The sequence below is a fragment of the Dysidea avara genome, chromosome 7 (genome assembly GCF_963678975.1).
Source record: "Dysidea avara chromosome 7, odDysAvar1.4, whole genome shotgun sequence".
Lineage (NCBI taxonomy): Eukaryota > Metazoa > Porifera > Demospongiae > Dictyoceratida > Dysideidae > Dysidea > Dysidea avara.
In genome coordinates this window covers 30661571-30688205 of record NC_089278.1, presented here as the reverse complement: position 1 = coordinate 30688205, position 26635 = coordinate 30661571, and the positions used below count along the sequence as shown (strand labels likewise).

The window sequence follows — 26635 nt, the reverse complement described above, 5'->3', positions numbered from 1 at the left end:
GAAGGGCGGGGACCGTTGAGCACGAGATCAATTGTGGGTGTTGTCACGTGAGCACTACAGGAACTTGAAAGGCAGAAGTGCTGCGCGGACTGTGAGTGGCGACGACAGAAAAGTTGAAATAGCATAAGTGATTATAGCAACTGAACGGCGCATCTCTCTGAATAGTCAAAGCTGGTAAGTGGTATAGTCTTATGTACTCACGGGCAGTTTAAACTTAGCGGTACTTTTAATTAGCCTTTATAAGTTATTGTGCCAAGATGTAAGTACTTCGTCATCAATTAGGCGTAGATTTGTGTACCAGAACAATGTTGCATGCTTGAGATTGATAAAAGCTTTTGTGATTTCTAATTAGAGCACATCAATTAATAACTCGACTACTTGCTGACTTAGTATAAAATAAGACAATGTGAATTTGTTTTCAACTTGAATGCTATGTTCTGTGCATTTGTACTTTAATAACAGTTTTGTAGTTGACGAAACCTCTTTCAATAGCTACTGTTTATTGTTAAAAGCATTTCAAAGAATGCAACATGTTTGAAATGAACTTTGTGCTTCCATACAGGTAGAGTCAGGACATTGGGAAATCATGTCGAAGTTTGGAGATCAAATGCGAGGGCTGACGGTTTTTATTTCTGACATAAGAAATTGTAAGTGATAGTGTGACATCAATTAATTGGCATGTTTCATCAGTGACTGCTTTTTGGCTTCTATTGTAGAAGGAAAATGTGGTGGAGTTTTCTTATTAACTGTTATGTCTTGGCAGGGTGTGTAGCATACAACTGTGTGTAGTGTTTATGTGTAGTGTGTAAGTCTTCGATAAGTGGCTAGAAATTTGTTCATCCTATATGTAGTAATAAAATAATATGGAACATAGTTCATTACTATTTTCATGGGGTCATGGTAAACATGTACCCTGTACAGGCTCTTCCATCTGTATTTGTCTGTATTTGTCTTATATACATAAAATCTCATCACAAGTGAATTACTGAATAGTGAACAATGCGATATCAAGCACAAATTACTGACAAAAAGAAGTTGTATCTTTAAAATGTACACTTTGTGTGTCCATGCGTGCGTGCACAGTCACACTAGCTACACACATACACCCACTTGTATTATTAGCTTATAGCCATTGAAATCTTTAAAAAACAATTCATATACAATTATGATTATGCTGGCTGGAGATCAATAAACAAATTAATTTCATTTGCATGTAAAATTATACACTTAGATTTTTTTGTATCAAGAGTTTTGGTTTTTCCTATTGGCAATATTCATTGATGAAGGCCCACACATTCCATTTACTGTACATAATGAGTTACAGGTTGCCAGGCAATTTATCACTGACAATACTTAATGAAACCTTAAAGGGACCACCTTTATTATGAATAATTGAGGGGTCTTACTATTGAAGTCAAGAAGTGCACCTTAGTGCACCACAATAGTGATTAGGTGTACACCTAGTCACTATTGTGAGGTCTTATTCATGCCATGATCAGTAATGAAGTTGTTAAGCACACCTTTGATACCTAATGGCCTTCAAAGTGGGAGCCTAAGATATGTTGTACTATTCTCTTCTGCCAAAGCTACTGTACAATGTACATACAGTATGTCTTTTGTAAAGCAGTCCCTTGTGAATAGTGCATATATTCTTAATGGTGAAACAAAAGTTAGCCTGTGATATAATTGTACACATATAGCATGCATGGAGTCCGATGTTTGATGAATTTAAATAGTTCAATTGCTGTTGTAATATTCTAGTTGTAGTGTACGTGTGTATTTAATCTAAGAGCCTGGCTATCTTAGATGTGGCTGTGGATCTGTGGAATATGATTGTGTGACCTATGCCTTTGTGTGAAATATGTTTGAGTGTCTTTTGAGTATAAGGAAATGTGTGTTTGTTGGATTAGTGCTGATATTTCATAGATGGTACGATATTGTTACTTGATATTGCAGTATAACTATGTTATTGGCTTACCTTAGTTAGATGCCATTTTAGACCTCTACTACTAGACCCAGATACAGAAGTACAGTTTCTAAACATTTTTTATATACTCAAGACAGAATTGTGTTGGCAAGCTGATTGCAGTATATTATTGTAGACCAGGCCTCATCCTTTCATATGTGCACTTTGCATACAAATGTTACGCTTTAAAGACTGTTTTTTTTAAATCCATGGTATTTCGGTGTTAAGAAATTAGACGGTATCACAAACAGACACAGCAGTTTAACTAAATGGTCAGTATACTGCTCAGCACTATCTTGGACCTAATCTTGTGGTGGCATCCCTGTGTAAGTTTATGTGAGTGTGTGTATGTTTGAGTAGTGTGTTTTTGTGTAGTGTGCGTGGGTGTGCATGTGCGTGCGTGCATGTATGTTGCATGTTTGTAGTGTGTGTCTGTGTGAGTGCATGACCATTCGTTTGCTTGTTCCTGCATTTGTGTGTCAGTGTGCATTAATTCAAATGTTCAAGCAGGTTACTTGCACTCACTGTCCTAACTAGCATAGCAACCTACAAACATCTCATGCATACACACACGCACACACATGCGCGCGCGTGCACACACACACACTGTGGTACATACAAGAACTAACATGTTCTCCCCATAGGCAAGTCACGGGAAGCAGAGAGGAAAAGAATTAACAAGGAATTGGCCAACATCAGGTCCAAGTTTAAAGGTACATGTAGTATAGAGCCCTCTGGTATTACCAAAAAACCTTTATTAGTATATATTTTAAATGTTATATTGGTATTGCTCTTGAACAGATACTGTACAAAAGATTGATCACTAATAGATGGGAAAATTTAGTAAGTGGCAAGGCAACCCCTACTGAACACTCAGTGTACTTTTGATGCCATATCATCCTAATTCCTTGTGTTTTACTATTGTCCACTACTATATATTCACTATTTTTGATATTTCGGTACCACAGATTCAGTTTTTGGGCCTCAATATGATAATTTTAATATTGTGGCTCTGTTAATACCTTGGTATGACTAAATATTGGTACATTTCAGAGACCTAATGTATGTGTTTGGATGCACTATTTGAATGGCACTTATTTTAGATATGCAAAATTGAGTCATTACAAACAAGTTGATGCCAATTCAGGCACACCTCATAATAATATATTAATTAGTTTACTAAGTGCCTATTAGGTGATTGAATTGAACAATTTTGTCATGAATCGTTACTGTGGAAGTTTTCAGTGAAGAACAAAATATTATCTTCATAGCTATTTCATCCTTTCTCTGGTTCACTTGTGGCTGCACTGCAGGAGCATTACTATGTCTACTATGCAAGGTGAAGTGATTCACTGTTCCTACTAATGTGAGGCCAACATTGCTTACAGAGCATGTAGGAAAACCCTAAGAAACTGGTAAACAGCCAAGCCACACCATTAAATTATATCTTCACATTTCTGTGATTGTGCAATCAAAAATTAACATGAGCGTGGTATCGGTATTGCAATGGAGCCATAGTGTCATGATATTCTGATATATTTTGATTTTTAGTTTAGCCTCACGGTGGTCGGCAAAAACTGTTCTTCCCTACCAGAGCACAAACAACAATAAACACAGTACAAAATACAACTACTAGACAACCATGTTACACATGCAATATAACATAGAATAACTATACTACACAAGATTATTTAAGTCCTTAATAGAGGATATAAATTACAAGTAACACATGTAGCATCAGTGAGAGAATTCCACCAAGGAGTGGCAGGTGAAAGGGAAAAGTTTTTGGTGTAGGAGAGATGACAAGTTTTCAGATTTATATATCGAAACTTGTAAGCATCTTGGTACGAAGGAGCATGATACTAACTATTGCCCAATTATTTTATACCTCAAGTCCGTATAGGGCTGTCATCCTATATTCACTGCTGTTCAGTGGTTTGCTTTGCAGTGCCAGGAACTTGTAAGTGCCTTACAGCACTTCTGAATGCATATCTCTAATTTTTCATTAAAATAACAATTTATGAAATCAGGTGTGCACTACTGTGTACTTGATACACTGGGACCTGTTAGTGTGGAGACATCACCGTATTACTACACAAGGTGGTCAGGAAAACCAGAACAGTTTTGGTCAGTTCCAGGGTGTGCACGTATGTGCATGTAAATGCCTCCCATGCATGGTTTAGCATTAATTCTATAAGCTACCAGGCACTACAGCTACACAAGATCTTGTTCTCCCACACGATCAGCTAAAAGTAACATGCTTACAAAAAAAACAAACAGCTTAGTACAGGGTGGGCATCAATTGGAATGAAACAAAGTTGATGTTTTTAGCAGGAGTGTAACAAGTGTGGTGTACTAGTGTGCTATATACAAGTAATAGTTGTATCATGGGCCCAAGTGATTTGCCTGATATGTACACCTAAGCTCAAGGGCTGAGAGCGTGGGTGTACATATCAGGCAAGCCACAAGGGTATGCGATACAACTGATATGTACCATGCCAATTGCAGGCTAAGAGCCCACAGGCAATTAATCATACACCCAAACCAATATGAGACCAACCACTGAATTTTTTATATAGACCAACTTGTGAAATTTGATTGTGGGACAGCAGCAACTAACGTTGTGACTATGTTGTTAACATGAACAGGCAAGTCCTAAGGGTATCACGGAAAAGTTCAATTCACTGATTTTACAAATATTTTTAAGCCGCTGCATCGTTTTGTAGACTGTTTACAACATTTACTATACATCTATAGGAGTAAGCTTCGCTATAAAGTTTGAATAGTGGGTGTGGTCTGTATTAAAAAATGAGGCGAATTGCTTGTGAATATGCTATAGCACTATATAGTTATCACCTCATAGGATGGCAAGGGTGGCAAATCGCTTCCGTCTGAATGCTGTAGGATGCAAAATCGGACACATGGTTTTCATCACGTGACCAATAATATATTCCCACAATCAATTCTGGCCTGAGTTTTTAGATAAAGAAATTGGCAGTACTGTTCCCACATCAAGGCCATGGTACATGTAAAATGTACATACCATGGCCAGCCAGGGTTTATAAGATAAGTACCCTGAAGTTTTCCTTTGAAGTTAGGTGGCTTCATGGTACATATACATTTCTAGACACAAAAAATTAAGTGTTTTTATTGTCACCTTATTATAGGAGACAAACTCGATGGGTACCAGAAGAAAAAATATGTTTGCAAGTTGATATTCATATTTCTGTTGGGTAACAACATTGAGTTTGGCCATCAGGAGGCCGTCAACTTGTTAGCTTCACTGAGATTCTCTGAGAAACAGATTGTAAGTACTTAGTACATCTGAGCATTTATTAGTGTGTGTTTAAGGGTGTGTGTGTGTATGCGTTAACTGTATAAGGTAATGTTGACCAACACAGCTACATTTGTCTTGTATTGTAGTTCTGTTTTATCTGTGCTATGTTATTTTTGTATGTCATGTTGTAAAGATTATACACAACACATGTCTTGTTGTGCTGTAGGGCTACCTGTTTGTGTCAGTGTTGGTAGCTGAGAATCACGAGCTTATTCCACTGATCATCCAGTCCATCAGAAATGACCTTGAGTCACGTAACCCAGTCTACACTACACTGGCCATGCAGTGCATTGCTAATGTGGCCAACAAAGCCATGACTGCTGAGCTTGGTGCTGAGATTCCCAAGATCCTGGTCTCACCGTAAGTGAATTTTACATGGTACATATCAATGTCCATTGCAGATATCACACTGTCTCCACACACTGTACACATGTGTATGTTTTGTGTACAGTTGTATGCACACACACACACACACACACACACACACACACACACACACACACACACACACACACACACACACACACACACACACACACACACACACACACACACACACACAAATGCTCTGCGCTACTGATGCACACGAGACACATACAAAGTCACATAGATATCAGAGCCTGTGATAATTTGATTGGCAATGTGTATGCTGCATCTGAAACACTCTGCGTCTGGTGAATTTATGAGGTTAAGGTGTCTTCTGCTCTGGACAGCTTTCTACAACCACAGAATATTTCGTGATGATCTCTGAATATTTTAAAAGTACTATAGGTATAGTAGATTTAGTCTTCAGGTGCCATTAAACGTTTTAATCTGATTTTTTGCCTACTTGTTGTGTTGAGGGTATTTGACTGGCAAACAACACCACAATACCCCTCCAGTTTTGCATGGTATGCTTCATTTATTAGTCTGCTCTTTTATAGTATCATTTTGATTCTTTAAATACTACTCCATGATTTACCAACCTCAACAAAAATGCTGTTATTTGAGATGGATCTTTCAATAGTACAGTACAAATTCAGTGTATTATGAAGATTCAGCACTATTTTCCCAGGGGAACTAGACTTTTGTTCTTTAGACAAAAAAATGGAGCTATACAATGATCTAAATACAACCCAGGGCAATTAAACATCAGAAGCATCAATTGAAGCACTCAATATGTCAACTACTTTATAGAAATTAACTTTGGGGTGACTAAATCACAAACTGCCATCACTTTCAGTCAATATACACTCACACTGCTTGGTTTCTTATCCTGTTTCTGTACGCTCTAATATATGCTTAAACAGTGTGCACTATTCGTGTTGTCATGCATACATTCAAAACATACTTCACGTTTGAAACAATTAGTTGGACTGATTGTGTCTAACTGCCCACCACAAGTGACTCAACTTAGCAATAGTGTTGGTGCTCCTGTCAGTGTATTTACTCTTTACTACTACTTGCTGTTGCTGCTATTTAGTTGTGTCTGTTGTGTGAATGATACATAGTGTTAGTATAAACTGTCACTTGTCAGAGATGCTACTAGTGGGGTGAAGCAGACAGCTGCTCTGTGTTTGCTAAAACTAGTCAGGACTGACCCAAGGTGCTTCTCACACAAGGACTATGGCTCCAGGATTTGTCAACTATTAAATGATAGGCATTTGGTAAGTTTGTGTGTGCGCGTGTGCATAAGTGTGTGTGTGTGTGTGTTTATGTATATTCCTGCTGTAGGGAGTGCTGACTGCAGTGAGCAGTTTATTGGAGGAGTTGGCTAAACATGACCCAGAGAACTACAAGAGTGCCTTGGGGTATGCCATAGTCCGATTGTCCAGGGTAAGCGGTTGACATAAAGTTTAACATTTATACAGTAATACTATGTAATACACAGAGGGTATGATATGGAGTTTATAGCTTGTTAACTGCACTGGACCAGTCCTTTGGTGCATGTATACCTTAAACTGTTTTGGGTAGACCAGATTGTGTATATTGTGACCTAGCTTGATTTACATTACTACAAAAAAATTTATCTGTGTATGTACTTGTGGTACTAAATGTTGTTTGTGTTTTATAGATTGTTTCTGCCACACATGCTGACCTTCAAGACTATACTTACTACTTTGTACCCGCCCCATGGTTGAGCGTGAAGTTGATGAGACTACTACAATGTTATCCTATCACTGGTGACTGTGTTGTGTGTGTAGTGTGTGCACACATGTGGTTCAGGAATGATAGACTTGTTGTTTCCTTGAGCACGAATAATCACATTGTTCCAGTCTAACCAGCTATATAATAACTGGGAATGCAATTGGCCACTCTTGTGTAGTGATTGTGGGCTCAACTTTGACGTTCACTTGTGAGAATTGGTACATCCTTTTGTGGAATACTAGTTTGCTCCTAGATTATGCCAGCACTGACTCATAGCATCTGATTAGTCCAGTGTTTGAGTTAGGTCTGACTCCTGTCACATTAGTGTACGTATAAGAGTACAATTTGTGATATGCTTGCTACTGTGTAGTAGTGTTTTCTTTACATACACTGTGGCGTGTCTTGTGTGTGTGTGTGATGTTTACTTGTATCTATATGTTACTAGTGTTGTGTTTACTATAGATGGTTCAATGATAAGGGGATTGGTAGAGAGCCTTGACTCCGTTTTGAGTAGAGCTCAGGTACAAGCTTTTTGTAGTATGTGACTGTGTGCGTGTGTGCATGTATATTATTTTTGTGTACTGTATAGTATGTAGATGTGTGTCTTAAAATGTGGTGTGTTGATGCTCATTGTTATTTTTTGGTATCATGTACCATGGTAGTGGTACATAATAGGGATCAGGCAGAAATTTTTCAAAACACTCTAATAGAACGCACGCCAAAAGCAGCCTTCCGGGCTTTAGATTTTATTTCTAAAACATTCTAGACCTTTCTTTTGTGTTTACAACACTAGCCAACAAGTATTAAAAGTAAGGGAAATGGTTTTAGGTGTTTTTTAAAATTTTGAAAATGGTTAGATTCTCCATCTTCTTCTTTCTTTCTTCTTTCTTTCTTCTTTCTTGTTTCGCGCGCCTACAGCTCGTAGGAAGTAGATATCAGCCCTAAAAACGTATGGCGTATTTAAAAAACATTCGTACCCAGGTCTGTGTGGTATTAAAATCTTCCCTCTCTAATGCGATTGCGAGATATAGAGCAAGAATCACTCTTCGAGACGCCATTCGATCGAGAAGCCATACAGATGATAATATAGAATTGTTTAAAATTCCATTGCTTTAGCTCACAGGACTAAAATGCATCAAGTTGTATCACACTAAACATTAAACATAACTATTGTTCACTGAAACTCGGGTTTTAGACTTCCTTCATTACGAGACAGTGAAGAGGGTGTGGCCCGCACCTCGTCACTTAAACTATTACTGTACGCCTTTCGTGTATACTTTCTATTATATTCTTCAGCTGTTTACCAGCTAAGAGTCGACATAACAAGGCTTGTAAGCTATTGGAACACACTGGTAAATTTCGAATTGAAAAGGGGTGTGTCCCTTCCGTACGCGATTGAAAAATAAAAAGCGGGATACTCCGTATACTCAGCACTTTAATTGGAGTCGACCACGTTTTGTCAAGCGTGTGTTTTACTCGTGTTGAGATTTCGCACCGTTTCGTTGCAGTAAACGGTCACACTAGTGGATTTATCTACTCGTCAAAGGAAAGTGGTATTGTTTACTGTATTGTTAACTGTATTGTTAACTAATTGTTTATTAAACTTATTTATGTAATTGTTTATTGCCAGTTGATATTACAATGGGTTTCTTTATTAAACAATCATGTACTGTTGAACGTATATTTAAGTAGTCCATGTGCATGGACATGAAAAAAATCATGAAACTAGTGGGGCAAAAAAATTATTAATTTTCAACAAGTAGAATAGGGATCAAAGATTTGATTTTGAAAAAAACTGCGTAAACAAGAAGTAATAGGGATGATAATCCACAAAATTCTATGCATCATCAGTTCAAAGCAAGTTATTTGAATAGTTTACACTCAATTTGCGATTCCTATTTCAACTTGTGGTTAAATTTTGTTAAAATGTTGAAATAGGAATCGCAAATTGAGTGTACACTATTCAAATAACTTGCTTTGAACTGATGATGCATAGAATTTTGTGGATTATCATCCCTATTACTTCTTGTTTACGCAGTTTTTTTCAAAATCAAATCTTTGATCCCTATTCTACTTGTTGAAAATTAATAATTTTTTTGCCCCACTATTTATTTTAGGAGCCACACAAATCCAAGAAGGTGCAGCACTCCAATGCCAAGAATGCAGTGCTGTTTGAAGCCATCAATCTTATAGTTCACTTACAGAGGTCAGTACTCATTGTGTAATAAGTGTATGTGGTGTATTCATAGTCTCATAATTCACTGTTGAAATCCTGAAAGGGGGAGTCCCCTTATGCCACTGCTACATTTTATTATAAACATACATTATCCTAAATTAATACCCAGATATTGAATTGTTACCCAAATATTGGGAAATATGGATATCTGTTTCAGCCCTACTTAACCCTTAAATGCGCATAAAACTTTTAAGGAATTAAGCTATAAATGCACACGTAACTTTTAAGGAATACGTGTTTAGATGAAGCAAACTTATATGGTGAGGCAAGATAGCCTTTCCTAACTCTATTAGCCTAAAACGAGATATCAATAGAAAGCTTATTCATTGGCCTACTTAGAGACGGCTAAATAACCACTAACAACAAAGGCTTACTTGTTATAAAGAATAACTTCTAACTGTATCACAACAGCACATTCTTTGTCTTGCCTGTCATATTGATTGTGGGTTTAATCACTTGGGCTGTATATGGCCTGATTCAATTCGACTAATCCTTGTTTGCAGCGATTCGGACCAACCGGCAGGGAGTTATGGATCATTTTCTAAAGGTGTGTAGCACATTTTTATAGTTCTTTGTTAAGAATTATTTTCACGGTGAGTTTTAGTTCCAATACTTTGATTGTAGGATAAATTCCTAGGTATAATTTTAATGCTTATTACATCATGAGTAGAATGGCACAAATTACAAAGCCATGCGATGAACGCTCGAAAGTTACAGTGCTTTGTTTACAGCCATGCATAAAAGCCTGTATATAGGCTTATGCGTTTTCCAGGGACATGCGTAATCTGTTTATACATATATAGGCTTATGTGCATTTAAGGGTTAAAAGTTCCAAAACAATTGGTCTTTATTTCTTAGATCATAAAACTTTAATTGTGAATTTTGATTATTAAAAATATTTAGCAGATTTTAATTCAAACATTTGAGTCCTCATTAATGTTACTTTTGATGAAAGCTTTCTGTCTCTACAGAATAGTAGTCACACAGTTTTCTCTGCACTCAATCACACAAGTGTAAATGGAATAGTGTAACCATAGATAATAGACACCTCATACTGGATTGGAAATGCCACTTAGCAATGTGCTCAGTACCGGTAGTAGGTTGTATATACACATGTTTTGTTTGCTGGTGAGTAGTAGATGTACAGCTATAATTATAAGATTTCATAGTGGGTGTACTGATGTGTATGAGCAAGAAGTTTGCCAAGCACAAAAGGTTGATATGAGAGGCTGAAATCACACATTTGGCTGAACTGGAGCATGCCATGAAACACATACCAGTACACATAGCACTAGTAAGTAATAAACATCGGCCTTAAACTAGGTTTGTTTGTCCTGCTATGTTCACAAACATGTGTAAACACTCTTTATTCGGATTACAGAAGACACTTGTACCGGTATAAGGCCAATCACCGTCCAAGAAGCAATCTACTAAACTTAGTTGCTAAGCAGACAAGCATCATACCAGCATCTTTGAATGGAAAAGTGTATTTCAAAACTTCAGATGTGAAATGCAGATAGTCACGTAGTTTTGTACAGGCACTATACATTTGCTTCCAATCCAATCCAGTTAGGGGTGTCTATTATGGAGTAACTTATCACAAGTTATGTAACTGCTTAGTAACATTTGTGTCAGTTGGTAGACAAGTACTTGTTTTCTGCAGTGAGACAAATCTTCAGATTAGGAGTTGTATTTATCTAGGAGCTTTTCTAACAGCCAAAGAGACTAATTTAAGGTATGTAATGTGCGTGTGTGTGCGTTGGCACTATCATAAAACATATTACTGACTACTTCCCCACTGTTTCAGATACCTTGCCCTAGAGAGTATGAGTCTATTAGCCACATCAGAGTTATCACATGATGCTGTGAAGAAACACCAGGACACTGTTTTGTCTGCCCTGAAGGTATGTGTAACAATAACTGATCATGTTTGTCCTTACCCAATCTGTATGGTGGAACCTTGTCTTATTTTGGACACTTTGGGACCATATGCTGAAGCATGCTGATTAAACAAGAGTCCTTATTTCAGGAGTAGAAAGTGTTTGCATACTACTGTAGTTACAATTGAGACCATAGACAAGTGTCCTAACTATCAAGCAAGGTTTTAACATTTGAAGGTGTCCAATTTAAAGGGTTCCACATACATGTGTGTACAATCGTATGTATGTAAATCTTCTTGTTACTGCGTGTTGTTGTTATAGACGGAGCGAGATGTTAGTGTGCGTCAGAGAGCAATAGACTTGCTCTACGCCATGTGTGATCGAACTAATGCTACTACAATTGTTGGTGAACTACTGAACTATCTTGAGAAGGCTGACTACTCTATTAGAGAAGAACTGGTATGATCTAACCACCATGCTTAATATAGTATTTTTAGGGGGGTTACACCATGTACGTATATACTAGGGCTCAATGATATTATCGTTTTAACGATATTTTGAAAGTATCAATATCATGATATTTTGTTATTAACTACATGCCTGTACACTATTGTCATTAAAATCCATTCGTTATGCAGTGCTAGGCTAAGAATCTTTGCAAGTCATAACCTGGTTATACCCATGCAGAGAGGTGTGAACACCATAACATAACCTCAAAGCATGTGTTACAATAACTGTTACTGTAAACAAGGATGATAGTGGCTAGTTTGATGCTACCTTTAAAGATTTCATACAGGAATACAGAACAATACTCTATGTAGTACTGACTTATTTGTAAGTATCGTAAACTATTCAGTATTGATTATTGTGATACTAAAATGGCAGTATCACTCAGCCCTAGTATATACATATGTGACACTTGCACACACATGGCACACATACACATGCACATACTACACACTCAAATTTTTTAACCTGACTTTATTTGTCACAAATCAGCTAAAACATGTAGTACATATTTCAACTTCATCCCTTGTAAACACTGTCTTTCTAGTACATCTTTGTGTGTGGGTGTCACCTTTACTAATCTGGTTATATCAAAAGTTTCACTTGTTCTCTTCAGGTGCTCAAAATTGCCATTTTGGCAGAGAAGTTTGCAGTTGACTACACTTGGTATGTTGACACAATCCTGAGTCTAATCCGATTGGCTGGAGACTATGTGTCGGAAGAGGTGTGGTACCGTGTAGTCCAGATAGTTATCAACCGAGAAGATGTACAGGGATATGCTGCCAAGACTTGTTTTGAGGTGTGTGTGTCTGTGTGTAGTGTCTGTATGTGTGCATGTGTGTGTAGTTGTAGTAGAGTATACATGCAGTTCAAGTGTCAATACAAATTTGTGCTCATACTCACAGAGCCTTAAGAAAACAATATGTACAGCTATTATGTGGGTGTTGGGAATCATCAAGAACAGAAAATGAGTGTCAATCACTGTAGTTACAGCATATGCATATAGTTCAAGTGTACAGTGTGATGACAGTGAACGTGCTTGTGTAAATTTTACTTTGTCTTCCCCGACTGGTAGTTCATCAGAGGCAATTCAAAGTATTCATGTGACTGTCTCAGCAAAAACCCGACTTGTTTGCACAAGCATGCGTATTGAGAAAATCTAAATTTTATAAAATTATGCATGCTACAAAACAACTACGCAAGTTTTTATTGAGCCAGTACTCTAAGAAGGAAGACTCAAATCGATTAAATCTATATACCATCGTATTCGCCTGTTAATGGAGAGTTCGAAAATCTTCGTTTCGTTTCTCTAGCTCCAACGGTATGCACGTCACATGCGTTTGTTTACAATGTGGTAAACGTAAACAAGATTGTCATCGACCAAACCGCCTTCATATCCATATGCACAAGTATCTACGGGGCTAATACTATACTTTGGCTAATGTGCTGATCCATGGTGAACGTTTTAAGCCAAATTGCGACGTTGTAGACTAATCCAAACAGAAGTTATGGCTGCGAATGTAAGTGCCTGTAGTTTATTTTCAGTTTAGTCACTGTACAAATCGATTAATTATCTTGCTCTTCTTACTGGCTAGTGCTATAATTCCGAACTACACACCACAGAAGGCTGAAACTTTGGTGGTCCATTCCTTGGACACTGCAGAAATTGTTAAGTCAATAAATTTTTTTTTTTAATTGTGCAAACAATTTGGGTTTTTGCTGAGATGGTCACATAATTAGCTAGAAAACACTCAACTTGACTCTACTCACTCTACTGGGTTACGTAGCAAGCCTGTGAGTATGCAAAGGATCCAGTTATCTCAGAAACGGGACCTCTGTGTGGGCGTGTGCATTCAAAGTCCCCAATTCCTCTCAAGTACTTGGTCCCATCCATGTCTGCATGTTTGTGTGTACATTAGTGATGTACAATAATATTGATAGTGTGATGACTGTATCGTATTAATCCAGTATCGTGATATGATAATAGCTTGTGATTAGTGTGAGTGCAAATCAGATATTGTTATCTTTACAATTGAAGCATATGTTAGTTTATTTCAATTATTTAATTAACTCGCAAGATTTGCTGTAGTTCTGAAGGTGTGCTCTCTCAACATTTGCTGTATTAGGTTTTGTTACATTTCAGTATGGCATAGGGTCAATAAAATTGCTACTAGATTATGCTACTTATCTACTATCATGATAAACTATTGTAGCTGTGGTGCAAGTATCGTGATAATTTATATAATAGCAAAAATCATTATCGTGTGTCATGTTTCATACATGAGTTGTGACTCTGTCCATGTAGGCACTACAAGCTCCAGCATGTCACGAGAACATGGTCAAGGTTGGTGGTTACATCTTGGGTGAATTTGGAAACTTGATTGCCGGTGACAGCAGATCAAGGTACAGTTAATGTACACTGCATTTAGTACAGTTTTCAAGTGGAAGTCTTAATTACCTCAGTCTATATAATATACAGATATGTCACTTAAAGGTGGACTGATACCAATGCCAGTATCGGATCAGTATCGGTAATACAAAGGTACAGATATCCTCACCACTTTTATTAAACCATCTCTAGCTAAGTTTCCAGTAGCAAATAACTTAGTTGGGCTAACAAAGTAGTGAAAACAAAGCTTTTGTTACTCTTTTCCCAGTATAGCTGCAAATGCTCCAGGTGTATTCTAATATATTAGAGCATGTGAATCCTTTGTAATTAAATGACAGCAGTTGTTCTTCAAAGAAATAAGTTTATGACTACTTGGCTTGCTTTTTCATGAAAAGGTTTGGTTGCAAGGCTGTAACAAACTTTGTAGAATTATCAGCCTCCCACGCAATTAATTACCTAATCAATAGGCTTACAAGAAACTACCTCAAATCAAGCAATTAGTAATCCACAATGATGTTTAGGGATCACCCTGCACCCTGAAAATTTTGCATACTGCCCAAAATTCTGCCTTTGAAAATCATCCTAGAGACATTTTACACAATGAAAATCACCACCTCAAATCAAGCAATTAGTAATCCACAATGATGTTTAGGGATCACCCTGCACCCTGAAAATTTTGCATACTGCCCAAAATTCTGCCTTTGAAAATCATCCTAGAGACATTTTACACGATGAAAATCACCTACGGAATAGTACTGGTCCATATAATATACAAATTTAAGGATAAATTAGGAATTTTAAGTTCGATTAGGAAAAAAAAGTAGGGAAACAAGGAACATTTAATCCCTAATTAGATTGAATTAGGGATGAATTGTTCACTAGTTGTTCACTAGTATATCTGCAGGTGTAGGCGACCTCCCTTGTTTCCCTACTGTTTTTCTATGATCCCTAGTTGAACTTAAAATTCCAAATTTTTCCTTAAACTTGTTTTTTTTGTAACATTATTATAGCTGGTGAACCCATGCATACCACATCAAAAGAAAGGATGGCACAGAATTAATGTTTTTGTCTGAATGTGCGCCCCAGCTATCAATTACTGCTTTGAAAGTGCGGTGGCCATTGCGCTTCGCTTTCAGCTATGTTCAGGCTTTTACACAGTGCTACAGACGAAAACAGTAGAAGAAGTTCCGTCACCACGAAAATACGACGTTTCGCGTGCCCTAACTATCAGTTACTGCCTTGAAAGTGTAGCAGCCATTACACTTTGCTTTCTAGCCCATTACACAGCTTTACAAATGAAGAACAGTGTTAGAATCATCTCTGCAATCAATCCAGTCACCACAGAAAATACGGACAATTCCCATTTACAAACATACTGTACGGAAGCCATGTATCACGCTACCGTGAATCAACGCCTTGGGCTGTCAGCAAAAAGAAATGGGACAGAAAGGAGGGCAAAAGTTAAGTCCATGATGCGTGCATTGTACGTACTGCGGTATGCCAACAGGCACGTCTTGGGACGAAGCGATGTCAAACAGTGAAAAAGTCAAGCCCATAGCCTTAGCCGTTATCAAGTTACATTTGCCTGAAGGCATCAGGCTCTAAAAATTTCATAGCAATTTATTGGAAGCCTTTAGGATCGTACTGAAGGCACTTTTGGGTTTGGTTATACCTAACCAATACTGCCAAGGTGCCAGGATGGAGTTGTGAAGCTGGTTTTGGGGTGAATTTTTTGGCTAGGAAAACCCAAATCTCCAAGAGTTTGTTATTGTGGTGAATGGTGGTTGTGTGCTGCTTTGTTTGGCCTCTAGCCTTGCAACTGCAGTCAGTGAGTGAGGTAAGAGGCTAGAGACAAAAATTCTAGTTTTGGCGATTTTTAAAAATTCTATATCCGGCCACCTGTAAGTGTTTTGTTTATCATACAATACGGTAGTACTGTATATTAGGGGATCATTACCAGTGGGATGAGTCTTTTGGGGTTACGACAAGCGTAGGCCCTCTGCACCTTGTCTTTTCTTTTTTTCTTCAATCAGACTGCTTGTCTTCTTCTTCATCCGACGAAACCACATCGAGGTGTTAATTTTCCGTATCAACACTTTCTTTCAGCAACATATATAGACGCCACAGAATTATTTCAGAGCTGGATTTCAGAAGCGCTTCAGTGCAGGCACTGCTACAAGACTAGATATGTGCAAATTCGCGACTAGGATCCCGTTCGTGATAGGTTCGTGACCGCGCCCATCAATTAAAGATCTAGGTGGATTAATAGCAGTAGAGTACAGAGACCACACCTCTTAACAATCTAGCTGTTTACTTAACAGCAAACAAAATGACTTCACCCCTTATGGGTCTAGCTAGCTGCACACCTCTTGGCTGACTCAAGATATACTCTAACACAACAGTCACTCTAATACAACAGTCATGTATGATATTCAAATAAAACACAGTCACCAGTTACATTGTAGCTAGCTGTGCTACAACAAAAACTAAACAAACTAGTATTTTAAAAAATTGTAAATTTAAAAATGAAGTAGAGATCTATACAGCAAAAAGTAGTGAAACAAGAGATGAATGATGGTATCACAGCATAGCCAGTGGGAAGTCCCTACTTTGGTGTCACATTAGCTATAACAATTATTTGCTCAATGCCGAAGTAGGGACTTTCCCACTGAGCTATGCTGTAATACCGTCATTCATCTCTTGTTTCACTACTTTTTGCTGCATATATCCCTACTTCATTTTTAAATTTACAATTTTTTTTAAAACACTTATGTTTAGCTGTTTATACAATGAATATTTTGAAACTTGATTGAACTGAGATCATTACTTTTCAATCAAACTGCACAACTACTATGATATTTTAATAGCTAGCTATGTATCACAACAGTAAAATTTCTATAATAAACTTGTCTAGGCTTCAATGCTCAGTATCGGAATTAGTATTGGCAGATACTTTCAGTGCAAATACTTGTATCAGAAGTATTGATAAAAAGTGGTATCGGTCCACCTCTAATGTCACTACTACATGTCTACTTCTAGTTACAGTGATATACCTCTTTGTTTATTGTATCCATTTTCTATTGTGTGGAGCAAGCTTGTGGTGTATGTATAACTACTTAATTACATATTAATTGTTGTTTGTTTCTTTACAGTCCACTGGTACAGTTTCAACTACTTCATTCTCGGTTCCATCTGTGTTCTGCCCCCACAAGGGGCCTTCTGTTATCTACCTATGTCAAGTTTATCAATTTGTTCCCTGAAATAAAGACACAAATTCAAGAAGTAAGTATCACTTGTGTAGGGTTAGAAGTGATGTGCGTATTATCCCCTGCTTTAGGTACTAAGATTAGACAGCAATGTGAAAAATTCTGATGCAGAAATTCAGCAGAGAGCACTGGAGTATTTGCAGCTTTCTTCTGTCACCTCATCAGAAGTTTTAGTGAGTAGAACAATAGTGTGTGCGTGTGTGTGTGTGTGTGTGTGTGTGTGTGTGTGTGTGTGTGTGTGTGTGTGTGTGTGTGTGTTCGTGAGTGTGTGTACGTGTGCGTGTTTTGTGTAGCATCTGTGCATGCATGCATGTGTGTGTGTTGTAAAGGGTGCATGAGTTTACCACATGTGTGTTACACATATTTTTGTTGATATTAATTACCATGCTAGGCTACTGTATTGGAAGAGATGCCACCATTCCCTGAGAGAGAATCCTCCCTGCTGGCCAAGCTACGCAAGACAGCTCCCAAGGCTGCCAAGATTCATGACAAGGCACTTCCTCCTGTGGACAACATACAAGAACCACCAACCATTGCTGTGGCACAAGAGCCAGAGAACATTTTACCTATTAGCAGCAGTGAGGTATGTCCTGTTCGGGCCAGGTGCTGTGTGTGTGCATGCTTGTGTGGTAATAATCAGGACACTTGTTCATGATCTCATTTTGTATCAGTGTACACAATTCATACCTGAAATCAGGATGCCTCACTAATTAGGGCACTTTAGGATAACCCCAAGGTATGCTTGAAGAGGATTTTGATTTACATGCACTTTGTATTGCATTTATGTCAGTATTGCAAGAGCAACAGTTGGTTATGCATTTCACCTGTAAAGACAATGTCGCAATGTTAGAATGTATTAACAACAACTGGGTGTCACGAGCTTGCATGGTATTTCTTGTATATCTGTATCTACCTTTTTTTGTGATCCGAAACCAATAACAACTGAAACAGGGTTTTCCAATGACACCAGCAGCACTTTAGACCTTCCCTATGAACAGTAGCTGATTATGTACAGGTGTACTGAGATATGCTGTATGTTTACGTATTGAACATGACATGTGTACACGTGTAAGGGGCTCATCTAGTACTAGACACAGTAGTATTTGTTTTAGCTTGTGAGTGTGTATCTAGGCAAAAGCTACTTGCCAGACTTACCATGTGTGCATTCTTCTATCCACTACAGCCAACTAAAGCAGCATCACCGATGACTACTCAAGGTATTATTATTATTATTACAAGATGTTGTGTGATAGTGTACTGGTTAACCCTTGTATCGTGGTGGTACCATTTAATGGTTAATTAAGTGGAAACAGACAGTATCACAGGTTTTATATGTGAACACTTAATGGACAACTAAACATTGTTGTGTATTCATTTTAGTTTCTTGTTTTTGGCTTATGGGCACTCCTATAATTCAAGTGTTCTCTCATCCTTATGACAAGACAGCAGCAGGCAGGATATAATATATACAGTAGATTGTAAGATAGTTGTCAGTTACTATTCTTTTTGCTGGTGATATCATGTGAAAAATAGCCAATCAGATACTTCATAAGAATTTGAAATAATCCCGCCTATCATTGGTTAGTTTTCATGCGTCTCCCATTCTGAATTTTTGTACAACTGACAACTGACATGCAAAACACTGTACATGTGAGTACTAGAGGCTTCCTGTGGGGTCAAGAGCCTTAGCGAAAACTCTAGGAAAGAAAAGCTATAAGTAATGTACTTTTTTCTCAGTATTTAACCAAGCAATTGTAGTTTTAGTTTTACCTTTCATTGTTTACGTTGTTACTAACATTAAAATACAGGATGGTGCCAGACTTATCATGTGCCCCAACTATCAATTACTAAAAAGTAATGCTTCATTTTCAGCTATGTTCAGCCTGTTACACAATGTTACAAACGGTGCTGCCACGATATAGAAAACTCTATATCATATATCACCAAGGTTTATGTAATAGTTATACCATGACTGTGAGGGATTTTGCTGATATATATACCCAAAGCCCGAGGGCCGCAGGCCCAAGAGCTGCAGGTGTATATGTCAGTAAAATTCCAAGCACCCATGGTATAAGTAATATATATCACTTGGGGCGCACTCACCTAATAGGTGAAAGAACTAACGAGAACTCATCCCGTTTGTTTTATATAGTAGCATCTGAAGATCAATCGTGGTTTTAATAGCATGGGCTAATAGCCATCAAAACGTTAAAACGTCATTAATATTTTACTATGCTTCAACGTGCAATGTTAGAAAACTTGCGATTGTGGGATGAAATTTATATTGTTATCATTTTTTTACTAAGTTAAGCCGACTAACTTCACTATTGGGACAGTAAGTAAGTTATTATATTAAGTTAAGTACTTAGGACTGAAATTTACTAACCTATTTTAACATAGCAGTAGCAGCTTTGCTGTTCCGCGGTCTGTTCAAAGGCTGATACGCGGTGGGTAGAAATACACATCCACGATCGCCCAAACAATTATTTTGTGCCTTCATTATCCTTTAGTAACAACCAACTAGTTTATCTTAGCAAATGTGCTAAGCTTAGCAACCACTACAAAAATGAGTCCCACAATACAAAGCTCTATGTCGCTCAATATAACAAGTCAGAGCTCATCAATTCTTTGAACTGGCTGGGTATCAAAGTCATTTGCAAACCGCTTTCCCACGATATTGCCTGGGAAATATGTTAGTTAAACACCAAGTGGCGCCTTTGAATTCCCACACTAGAGTGGTATATATCACGATATGAACATATATCACGATATAGAACTAACTGTAACATTTGCAAGGCAAACATGTACATACTCCTCATTGTAAGTTAAAATTTAAGGGTGCTCTGTACAGTTTGTACAAGGCTTCCCAAAACACAGTCTGTTTTGCACTAAAAGAATATTATGATCACTTAATTAGTCTGTGACATGTTGACACATTTTAGTACCTGTAAATTAGGTATCCCATAGCAACAAGCACATGAATCTTGCTATTCTACACCCTATCACTTAAATTAGAACTACTCCATCATGTTTAATCCAATAGACATGAAATTTTCACACAAGCTACTTTAGTAATTTTACCCAAGGAGGGCCTTTGCCATTTTGAAATAGCAAGCTCTGATGATGAATAACATAGAAGTAAAAGAAGGATTTCTGGGACTGTCAACCCAAAAGATAAATGTGTGATGATTGAGAAGCTAAAAGACAAAAATAAAAACGCACAATGGTTTGTGCTGTTTAGCATAGTGTATCATAAAAGTATCAAGGCTGTAGTGCATAAACTATAGGACTAGTTCTAGTATAAAGGGAAAAACTGTAACTCATGTTCTAAAGCAAATTTAGCAGTTGGGTTTGGACTAAACTGTGTACTAGTGTTAGCTTATATCCAGTAAAAAAGTACAGGACATTTGCTAAAACCATTTGTAAGTTACAGAACAAATTATATTTCATGGGAAGCCATATAAGTGGGCTATACAGAGCACCCTTAAGTCAGATGTATACCAATAAGCTACTCAGGTTTACCAGTGCTATGCAGTTGAGACAAGTGGCTGGCACTTCATACAAACCTTAAAACCTCACAGGTTGGCATGTGTCCACTAAATCATCTACACTTAACTTAATTAAATGCCAAATATCATATGTCTGGCCTCCCCTACATCATTATACTATAATCATGATACATCGATATAACTGATTGGCTATAATACCACCTTGTTCTATCGATACTATCAATATATCGTGGTAGCACTAATAAAAAACAGTTTGAGAAGCAACTTTGTAATCAATCCAGTCACTACGGAAAATACAGACAGCATAGGGAAATCTTCACACACTACCACAAATCAGCATCATAAGCCAAAAAAATCTTGAACCCAAAGTGTCCATTGTAGAGAGGACAAGCCTTAACCCTAGAATATGTATCTCTTATAGTCAATAGTGTGTCACCAATCTCACAGCCAGCTCCTAGTGATGTTAACATGTTAGTTGATGTGTTTGGGGGTACTGCAGTAGACACCACCACCACTCCGTCTGGTCCTTTTGATGGAGGTTTATTTGAACTAGACTCTGAGGTACAAGAAGGGCTTAAAAAGTAAGACATTACTTATCTGTATTAATGTTAGTGTGAATTGAAATTTGCTTGCACAAGTTTTTAATGATCATTTCTTCAACAGATTCTACACGAAGAACAGTGGTGTACTGTATGAGAATGATGTTATTCAGATCGGAGTGAAGTCAGAGTATAAAGAAACTTTAGGTGAGTATATGTACATACACTACACACATACACACACACACACACATTGCCATTCAAGCTGTGTGTGGTTACATAATTTTCCAATCAGATTTATTTCTTTTGATTTTTACTTGCAGGACGTGTTGGTGTATTTTATGGCAACAAGACGAACTTTCCTCTTGTCAACTTCAATGCAAACATCAATATTGAAAAAAGCTTAACTCAAAATATCCTTTTTGTTGTAAACATCAGTGACATTTGTGACCTAATTTTAGAAAACCGTCGATATCCGCACAATTTTCAAAATGCATTTTTTTTGTTCTTTGTTTTCTACAGGGACAGAGGAATGGACTAGCTACGTTTCAGCTTCATAAGTTAAGTAGCGTTGGAAATACAGCACTAGACAGCCGGACGAGCAAATAAATTGATATGTACAGAAGCTATCGAGAAAAGAATCTACAGACGGTTACATAAACCATCATAACTTACTGATACAACCTTGTACGGAATTGAATCTTGGCTCATTGTGTTTGCCATGAATTTGTGCATCCACCAAGGTATAGTTTTTACCCCAGGCTTGCTTCTGTGTTCGAGAAGGAAGGCAAATTCGCTGAAAAACTATTGTCGTTAAATTCTTTCGTCACCGCAATGTAAACAAACATCTGTAACTTTGAAATCCTTTCGTGTATGGAGATGAAACAAAGATTTTTGTACTCCCTATGAACAGGCGAACACGATGATGCCTGGGATTTATCCATTGGAGGCTTACTTCGCCCACCAGTGAGGCGATAAAAAATTACATAATTTTTTTTCTGGAACTTGCATTTTTTACTCATAGTTTTTAAATGCGTTTTATTACAAAAGTACTATTGTGCATATATCGACAGGTTTTCCAAAATTTGGTCACATTTGTTGTGCTCGGCTTCATCTTATGTGTGCATTGCAATATATCTGAATGCTCTGTTAGAGTGTATTTGTATTTATAATTATGTGTTGAGGTTTTTCTTAACACTGTTGATACGTCTCAAGTTACAGCCCAAGCCAATTTCCTCTACAATTGATGCTGGAGCACAAGCCCAACAACTGGTCAATATTGAGTGTCTTGCTCCATTCAATTCTGAACCGACCATAGCCATCACGTTTACGTGAGTCATACCATGTCTGTTGTTGTGTAGGTCATTTGAGCACAAGAAATTTATACAATTCATATTATTGTATGCCTTTTAGCATGAGCTTGCCATACAAAATATGTATTCATCTGTCTATACGTGTGTTGTGTGTGTGTATGTGTGTGTGTGTGTAAGCTTGTATGAATGAAGCACGTCACTGCAGCCATTTGTGGTAAACCAGCGATCTCAAAATAGAATTCCTATATACAAGGTAGGGCTGGGCGATAGTGGATTTATATCCGAGCGATAGTAAAAACATTGTTCATGATAGACGAAAACACAACGATAGTGAAAATTCACCTATCTTCTACTTATTACTTTCAAAGAGATATGCAAGTAGATATGTTCCTTGTGGGTAAGTTTTCATCAGCCTTTTTATTTGCTCCCGAATATTATTTTTAATAGCATTTTGCAGTAATATCTGCATATTAATTACTGTCCGATGGTAATTTTTCAAATGATAGGCAATACCGATAGCGATACTATCCTGATATTCCGATATGTCCATACTATCCCCCAGCCCTGATACAAGGGTCAAGTTATTGCTGATCAAATTACAATATATTTCTAACCATAGTTACAATGGGGCTCCCAAGAAGTTGGGCTTGAAGTTACCATTGTTCATCACTAAATTCATCCAAGGCACGTCCATGAACTCACAAGAGTTCTTCAAGCGTTGGAAACAGTTAGGCAATGAACCAAGCCAGGAGGTGCAGAAAATATTTGGCGGCCAATTCCCCAGCAATCCTGCAAGTGTTAAGGAATCTGTAAGCATTTATAAGTGTGTGTATATGTGTATGTATTAGAATACTAGCTTAATACAGATATGATTGTATCATTGTATGGTACTCTGACAATTTCACAATTTACATTTGCCAAATTTAAGTTTCAAGGATATACAAACTGCTGACTAAGATTCTAAGTCAAATACTAAAGTCCATAGTCTTAAGTTGGGCTTATTGAGACATACCGTTAAGCAGAAATTTTGGCGAGCTGAATATTTGGTGATTCCTCAATAAATTGCATTTGGCGAAAAATTAATTTTGCGAAATGTATTATGTGTAAATGTGCGTGTCAGCAAGCCTTTCACTTCCAGCTGGAGTTACACGTGGTGAAAAAGTGTGTACGTGGCTACCGGCTGTGGTATAAAATCAGGCAAAAGAAAGCTGAAGATCGGAGTGGACAATTTCAAAGGCCACTTATCTTCCAGGAAGAGGGAACACGCAGCAGAGATCTTATGTGGAATATTATGCCAAATCATGTATCTTCCTTTCTCAGTGATAGCTACTGCATATGGATTAAATAAATTTTCATTCTCCATTTCACAAGTTGGATTGCAATTTAATGCTTATATTTAAGAGTCGTGACATGTACAAAATTAAACGGCTAGCCCTCCCATAGAGGCCGAACAGACGGAGCCATTGAAAAGAAATCTAGACTTGCCACACAAACCACCAGCCAAGAAGAAAATGACCATAGCAAAAGTGGACACAGCTTCGATTTTCAGCAGGTCTCAACCGTGTGCAATTCTATTACTTACCTATTATAATTATTGTTATTACAGAAACACAAACACAAATGGCAAAATTTTAATTTGGCAGTTTTGTAACCATTCGCCAAATCGCCAAATTTAATTCCACTCCAAAATTTCTATTTATGCGGTAGTATATTGAATGGCATTAATGTATTTTTGATCTTGTGAGTGTAGTATATACAGCTTTGCACAATTGTATTGTCTATTTGTTTCTGTAGTTGAAGTCAGCTGGTTTGGAAGTAATGGAAGGTATTGATCCCAACCCTGATAACTATGTGGCTGGAGGTATTTTGAACACGTCCACTATACTGGTAGGCTGTCTAGTCAGACTGGAACCTAATAAGCAAACTGAGGTATGTCTAATATTGTGTGATGTGTCTAATATTCTGTGGTGTGCCTTATATTTTGTGTTGTGTCTTATTGTGTGGTGTGTAGGAGAACCTTGTGAATAACTAGTTACCCTGTTTAACCATTAAACCCACATAGTGAGTTTCACCATGTGAGTTGTAAACTTTAAATGCAAAGGTTGATAGGAGGAGCTACCACCATCAAGTTATGAATCATTTCATAAAGATATGTAAAGGGTTTGCATGTACTACGTGGCTTTGGCCTCACCTACAGGTAAAACCCTAGGTATCATTAATCTTTGTTACATTACAAGTAGAGTGACATATAATGTGTAGCCATTAGACGTATGCTTCATAAGTTACAGCACTTTGTGTAAGGCAAGTGCATTTGTTACGTTTCCTGGACAATGCAGGATTATGGGTTAAAGCTACAATGGAACTTTTTCTTTTCATTTTGAGACTGAAAGTTTTTTATCCTTTTTGTGCTGCAGTATAAAGGAGTGGTTTAGAGATAATAAGTGTAGGTTATCGCCCAAATCATGGTATCTTCGCTATTTTAGAGACCTGAGGAATGGCACAATAATCACCGAGGGCAAAGCCTGAAGTGATTATGTGCCATTCCGAAGGTCTCTAAAATAGCAAAGATACCGTGGATTTGGGCGATAACCAATTTAGACTATGGTTCGTAGACTCTGGTCACTGTCAATAGTGACAGCTTCCTGATCGAATTAGTGTTAAACCAACTCACTGGTAGGCTTCCTAGATGAATACAATCATCTCTGTTATCCAGCGATGTTTTCTTCACACTATAGTGATGATTTCTGATGGCTGTTGTGACTGGAATCCAGCTAAACACGTGATGCATGTGACAAAAAAATTTGTCACGGGTATCTAACCAGTTTAGATACCTACCCACGGGTATCTATTGGATTTTAAATACCTCATTAACGACCAAACTTCAAAGCATACTATACGTACCATAGTCTAATAATTATTACTATAAAGCACTACCGGGATCAAATTCTGTATATCCTTATTGTGCGACTTTTGTATGTGAATACTTTGGTTGGAAAGCTAAAGATTAAAAACTGTTTCGTTGTCAAGGTCCAAAGTAGCTCAAAATTTGTATGACTGTTTAATTAGAGTAGTTGTTTAGTGTGTGTTCTATTAGAGTATTTATGAACATTTTGAAGTGTCCTTATTTATTCATTATTTTCCTGTGTTTCTTATTTGTACAACAGTATTATTAAATATATTCTTTATTACATTCACAGATGTATCGATTGACAGTCAGATCTTCAGATCCAATAGTTTCTAAACAACTTGTCGACATGCTAGCAACACAGTTCTAGTTGTTGTTGTTGTTGTTTATTAATATATTATTATTATTATTTCCTCCTTTTTGTTAACACAGAACGCACATTGTTGTAGTAGACGCAATGGTTCATATAGTAATGTCATATGTGCTAGGAAAATGTCTTATAAAAGAACAATAATATTGACAATGATGTAGTGTTTTAAATTGTGCATACACACTATTTGTATAATGTGTTAGGTTGACAACACAATTGTATTATACTTGTACTAGCTACTCATTGTATGCATGCATTTGTTGTGAACACCAATAAGAGTATTTTTATAGA

The 26635-nt window shown here is 37.3% G+C and overlaps 1 protein-coding gene across 1 annotated transcript; it reads left to right on the top strand.

The window, feature by feature from the left end:
• The first annotated feature begins 28 nt into the window (after window positions 1-28).
• On the top strand, window positions 29-26635 carry LOC136260088 (AP-2 complex subunit alpha-2-like). The gene is made up of 26 exons (XM_066053708.1): window positions 29-174; window positions 563-647; window positions 2611-2679; window positions 5134-5273; window positions 5470-5663; window positions 6820-6949; window positions 7017-7118; window positions 7357-7465; window positions 7893-7951; window positions 9548-9636; window positions 11330-11401; window positions 11474-11570; window positions 11868-12005; window positions 12670-12852; window positions 14359-14456; window positions 17595-17724; window positions 17780-17881; window positions 18100-18291; window positions 18892-18925; window positions 21639-21798; window positions 21881-21963; window positions 22080-22169; window positions 22964-23087; window positions 23689-23878; window positions 24864-24998; window positions 26267-26635. Exons 2-26 carry the CDS (start codon window positions 587-589, stop codon window positions 26342-26344), a joined length of 2859 nt encoding a protein of 952 aa, XP_065909780.1. The 5' UTR covers window positions 29-174; window positions 563-586; the 3' UTR covers window positions 26345-26635.